Source organism: Gavialis gangeticus, unplaced genomic scaffold, assembly GCF_001723915.1.
Source record: "Gavialis gangeticus isolate Ggan-Ray unplaced genomic scaffold, GavGan_comp1, whole genome shotgun sequence".
Lineage (NCBI taxonomy): Eukaryota > Metazoa > Chordata > Crocodylia > Gavialidae > Gavialis > Gavialis gangeticus.
The window spans coordinates 68,913,630-68,919,432 of NW_017728993.1; the positions used below are offsets into that span (position 1 = coordinate 68,913,630).

General features: G+C 47.5%; 1 protein-coding gene across 1 annotated transcript in view; it reads left to right on the plus strand.

Moving 5' to 3' along the window:
* Positions 1 to 5,803, plus strand: part of PRDX6 (peroxiredoxin 6) — a 47,692-nt gene that overhangs the window by 30,584 nt on the left and 11,305 nt on the right. Inside the window, exons 3-4 of the mRNA XM_019501952.1 lie at positions 4,089 to 4,235; positions 4,874 to 5,020. Of these exons, the coding sequence (XP_019357497.1) occupies positions 4,089 to 4,235; positions 4,874 to 5,020 (294 nt within the window). The remainder of the gene's footprint in view (positions 1 to 4,088; positions 4,236 to 4,873; positions 5,021 to 5,803) is intronic.

Consider the following 5,803-nt stretch of genomic DNA (forward strand, 5'->3'; position numbering starts at 1 on the left):
GTAAGCTTCCTGCTTTATCCATCAGCCTCAAACTACACAGCTGGGTCACCATTCACCGACAGGGAAATTGCGTTGCTTGGTGGCTGACTGGTGAGTTGCATAGATAGTCAGTGACAGAACTGGGACAAGAACCCAAGTCTCTTGACTCACAGTCTTTGCCCTCGCCCCACTGGGCTGCCTCCCAAAGCCTCTAGAAAGGAGGGTGGGTTGCTATATGCCATACCCTCCTCCTGCCTCAGCAGAAAGAATCTTTTTCCTTACACTCCAGTTGGTTTGACTGTTGGTACATTAACCACATCTCTGCATTAACCATCTCAAGGCAAGGCTAAACTGAAGTTGAGTCTGCTGCCATTTTAGGAAAGGAGACTTGGGGCAAAGTCAAGAGACATTATCTCTGCCTTCAGGACTTCCAGCCTAGTTCTATATTGGATGTGAGCAGCATCAGCAACCTGACTGAGAAGGGTAGGGAAAAGGATGAGGTTTTGTGCAGTAAAATTATGCAGCATTCAGCTCAGAAACACAATTGTTCTGAAACGTCTGCATAATATAAATGTTGACTGGATGAGGTGTTTGGAAGAAACACGTCTTGCAGAGAGCAGTGACTAAAGAAATCTTCCTGCCACACCCTCCCCCCACCCCTTGGCTTGCTTACAGACATACTAGTGGTTTGATAGTACTCCACTTCTAAGAATTTTTGAGTCATTGCCACCCGTTGATGGTTGGATTTGACTGTAAAGAGTCCGCTGTGACCTACCACCAGAGGACCAGTACAGTGGCCAATGAAAGAAACCCACTGGTATCAGCTGCCTTTGACTGCTTTGACCCACCAGCTGGTAATTTCAAATAATGTCATTTCTTCCCTCCTTGCTCTTTCAAACTAGGCTGCTCTCTCAACCATCCAAGAGGGGGTGGAAGGGATAAAGAATGGAAACAGTCAGCTTAGCCAAAGCCCTCTGTCTAAGTACATCATGAGACTTGTGTGCTGGAGTCCAGTGTCCTTGGCTAAGAAAGCCTATATTCTGGGAAAACACAGTCAGCTTGCCTCAAACTTTTTTAAATGTTGCCAGTCACTGTGCTGATAGAGTTTTGAAATAGGAGTGCTGCCAAGCCATTGACTATCTTGTAGCAACATGAACTGCACCGTTAGGGCAAGTTGCCAAAAACTTTAGCATACAGTGGAATGTAGCCTTGGAGAGAGTTTGATAAATGGTTTGGCTAAATCCAAATCCTGTCTTCAATGAAAGTCAGTTCCTGCTCAAAAAAAAAGATTCCATCTTAAATAAGCTAGTATCAAATTAGTTCATAAACCAGTTCATCCTGCATTGGTACTGAGCAGTAATATTTCCATAGGCTTACACGTGATTATATTCCAAAAATCTAGTTTATGAAAACTGAAAATGTGGCTGTTTTCTTGCCAAGTCTGGGTGCTGATTTATTTTTCCATGTTTCTAAGATTGTCCTTTTGCATTTCGAAGCAACCTTGCTTTGTAGAACTAGCCTTGCTCGTTCTACTATCCCAAAGATCAAACGATGTCTAGTACTGGAGGTGGGGGTGGCTGATGGATAGGTGGAAAATGTAAGCAGAACTTTGAAGGCCTGTTCCCAATGTTAGTGAAGCTGTATCACAAAAATGAGTTCCAAATCATCAGTTTTAATTTATTCAGTGTAATTTGTTCTTGGTCTTCTTGCTGTATGCAAATTTGGTTAGGGAGCAGAGTTTCATCTACTAGAAGCTAGTCTTGAATGTACCTTTGATCAGCAGTATACAAGCTGCTGAAGCTGACATGGGTTGCACCTCATTAAGCCAGGACTAAATTTAGCCCTAGTTGGTAACTAGGCCTTGTAATGGCAAGAGCTGTTTTCAGACTTGAAGTCCCACGAATGAGGTGTTGAATGCTCAGTATGTGATCCCAAGTTTTCTTGTAGCTCCACATCTGTTTCATGCTTTACAAACCTTTACGCCAGTGGTTCTCAACCCACGGGTTGCATATGGCTCAATCAACACATTGCTGTGCCCCATGTGACATCCCATTAAATGGATACACAGGAAGTAAGTTGTGTAGGTGCAGCCCACATAACACACTGAAAGCTGCAAGTGTGGCCCACTGTGGCAAATAGGTTGAGATCCACTGCTTTATGCATTTGGTGCTGATTCTATATAGGGAACCCTCTGTATCGGAACTCTTCTGATCCAAAACCTCTCTAGCCAGAGAGAGAAATCTGACAATACAAGCAGAACATCTGGACACTTCTGCTTGAAACAGCATTCTTTGGAGCACTGAAACAGAAAGTGCTTTGGTTACTTTTATCACATCTACAAATTCTGGTACAAATCTTGCCAGTATGAAAGAATTCAATCCTTATCAGTGCAAATAAACAGACTTGTGCAGTATGCACTGCAGTTCTTTACAGGCTCATTCAGTCCTTGGAAAAAGTCTGGACTTCCATCTGTGGCCTTAGGTCCCAATCCAGACTAGGTGACTGCCCCTGGCAATCCCATTATACAAAAGCAATACACAAGAGTAGAGACATTCAACTGAAGTGAAAGGAGGTACATCCAAATCTTGAAAGGGAGGTACTTATTCACAGACCATGCAATTACATTTTGGAGCTTACTGCCACAGGAAGTTGTTGAGGTCAAGAATATAGTAAGATTCCAAAGAAAGAACTGGATGTCCATATCATTCTTTTTTTATTGCATTATTCATATTCTTGGTGGCATTTTGGAAGGGACATTTTGCCTCTTGCCTTAGGGCTTATGCCAGTCGCTGACAATTAGGTCAGGATGAGACCTGGTGTGATGACCCAACTGGCCTGCATCTGCCACTGCAGTGTTTGTACATCTTTCAGTGAAGCACCTGCAGTTGGCTTGTGCCAGATGGGAATAGCCCCATCTCAGGGCTGTCCAACTGGCAGCCCATGGGCTACATGTGGCCTTTAGGGGCTTAAGTTGTGGCCCTTGAGCTCCTGCCCAGCCACTGCTTCCCTCATTGCTATGGCTGCAACAGTGCTGGAGTCTCTGGGCTCCCCCTTCCTCTTCTAGTTCTCATTGCTTACCCCAGCCCCATATGGCAATGAAGTATGGCATGGCCTGAGTTGCTGAGGATGAGCTCGAGGCCATGCATACAGCAGTGTGATGGGTGTAGGATGCACATGTGGTGCAGCAGAGAGTGTATAGCACAATACCAAGGGGAGGGCACATGGTGCTCAGTAAGTGAGGAGGATGGCCTGTGCAGGTGTGCAGTGCATTAGTGGGAAGGAGCTCAAGGGAGAATGGCAGCAGGTGGGAGAGCTCCTGCATGGTACAGTGAGGAAAGATGAATTCCAGGAGGCCCACGGCTTGTCCTGGTGCAGCGTTAGGCCCCTGTTCACTTAAAGTTAGAAGGAAGGATTCGTTCCTTCTGAGCAGCAATTCACTTCAGTCAGAGTAGAGGAGAAGCAGGTCTGGACTCGCTAGCTGTGCAGGCCTCCAGAGCCAAGTATGACTGAGGGATAAATGGTGAGCTTGTGACCCTTACACAAGCCCCAGTGAATAATCCAGTCTCTGCTAAAGGGCAGAGGTTATCATGGTAAACAGTCTCATTTGTATAATCCTTGTCAGTGCTGGGGAAGGCGATTGCATCTTTTCTTGCATGTGCAATTTTACCTTGAGGCTCTTATGTCCAACTGGCAAGTAGGCCCAAGCAATGGCTAGTAGAGAAATAGGAGAGGTCATAGAGGGCTGGGGGGTACCTGTGGTACCAGGGAGAGCAGGCAAACAACTTCTGAGTGCTTCTCACCACTAATACATCATAACCGTGTTCCTGTATCCCTCTGCCATCACCTTCTTTCCAAAGCCACTCGTGATGATTTCCTTTGTTTCACAAGGAGTCTCCCAATAGCACTGGGATGTGGCTTCAGAGTCATCCCCGCGCCCCACCACCCCCAACGCACACACAGACCTAGGGCAGAATCCGTATGTCCTCACCTCTCCTACTCCCAGCTGAGCACGTTCATGTGCGCGTAGGCATTTTGTGGAACATGCTCCCCAATATTCTTCTTCAGAGTCATGAGCATCCATGTGGCTTCTTTCTCTTCCCTTCCTCCAGGATATCAATGCATACAATGGCAATGAGCCCACAGAGAAGCTGCCTTTTCCAATCATTGCTGATGCAAATCGGGAGCTCTCAGTCCAGCTGGGCATGTTGGACCCAGATGAGCGGGACAAGGATGGCATGCCTCTGACAGCACGTGTTGTGAGTATCAACTGCATCCTTGGCCCCATGCTCCAGCAGGCTACAGTCTCCTCTTAGCACTTCTCCCAGCATAGGACACTGCACCAGTGGAAGCCCTAGTGTAGGCCAGGTGTGAATGCACTACTCTGAATAGAGATAGACAATCAGGACAATCTGTGGATTGCTTGCAATGATTGAACATGAAATACAGACACAGTCCTTGGAGCAGGGGTGGAAAGACCTGGGTTCCCCCCTTCTAGGCAAGTGCCTTAACCATGCTCAGGCTGGTGCTTGTGTAATTTTTCTCTGGAATAGAATTAAATTAATTCCAGAAAGATATGAGATGCTTTACAAATGTAAATTGTGACTTTTCTTTTGCATGTGGGTACACATTTTTGTCCAAAATTGATGATCATGCCACTTATAATAAAAAATGGCACCATACCTGTAGATGGCACTTGCTGTCTGTACCCAATCCTTCAGTCTAAAATGGATGAGATGCAGGACAGCTTTTCTGGACAGGCAGAGCCATGGGGCCTATTAGTGGTAAGAACAGAGGAGGGCTTCCTTAGACGAAGGTACTGGGGTGCATGTAAATCCAGGTCAGCACTTGAATTCACATTTCCTGAGCATCCTTCTTGCATCTCTTTGCTGTACAGGTGTTTATATTTGGCCCAGATAAGAAACTGAAGCTGTCCATCCTCTACCCAGCAACCACAGGCAGGAACTTTGATGAGATCCTCCGAGTAGTGGATTCTCTACAGCTGACAGCGTACAAGAAGGTTGCTACCCCGGTGGACTGGAAGGTATGTGGCTGTATAGAAATCTGTGACCAAGTGAGGCTCGGTGCATAGTGAATACACAGAGATATAGTTCTAAGAGGGCCTTTGCACCGTGGGCAAACTGCAAATGGAGGAGCTGAGAAGGGTGCTTATTAGGCCTGTACGAAGCAGCTAACATTCGCTTTGGATTCAGCCGATAGTGATTCAGTTCAGTGATTCGAATCACTGTCCTGAATCAGATTCAGTCGAATCGAATCGGAGATGAGGCAGCAGCTGAATCTCTGAATCAGCCAAGCCAGGCTCACCCCCCACCCCTCTCCCAGCCTGGCAAGGGCTGCCCCACCTGCCTCGGCTCCCAACAGTTGGGGGAAAAAAAGCCCTGGCTCGGCAGGTGCTCCCGGGCAGTGGGGAGCGATCTCCACTGCCCCACGCTGTGACCCCCACCCCCGCTTCCCCAGCTCCCCCCTGTGGGGGCCCCTCACAGGCCAGCTCCGGCCCTTCAAGAAAAAAAAAACCTGAAAAAACCCCAGGACTCACTGCTCTTGTCAGTGGGGGTAATCCCTGTGCCACATGGGGGATTCTGCCCAAGACCCTGAAGCCTCAAGGCTGCACCAGGAGTGGAGAGTCCTGGGGCTTTTCTTGGCTTTTTTTTTTTTCCTCCTTAAAAGGCCAGAGCCCTGGCAGGCAGGGCACCTGTAGGGGGGCTCATGCAGAGTCCCTCATGCAGTGGGGGGCAGTGAAAATTGCCCCTCTGCCTGGCAGTACCCAGTGATCACCAGGGCTTTTTTTTAAAGTACTGGGAGCTGG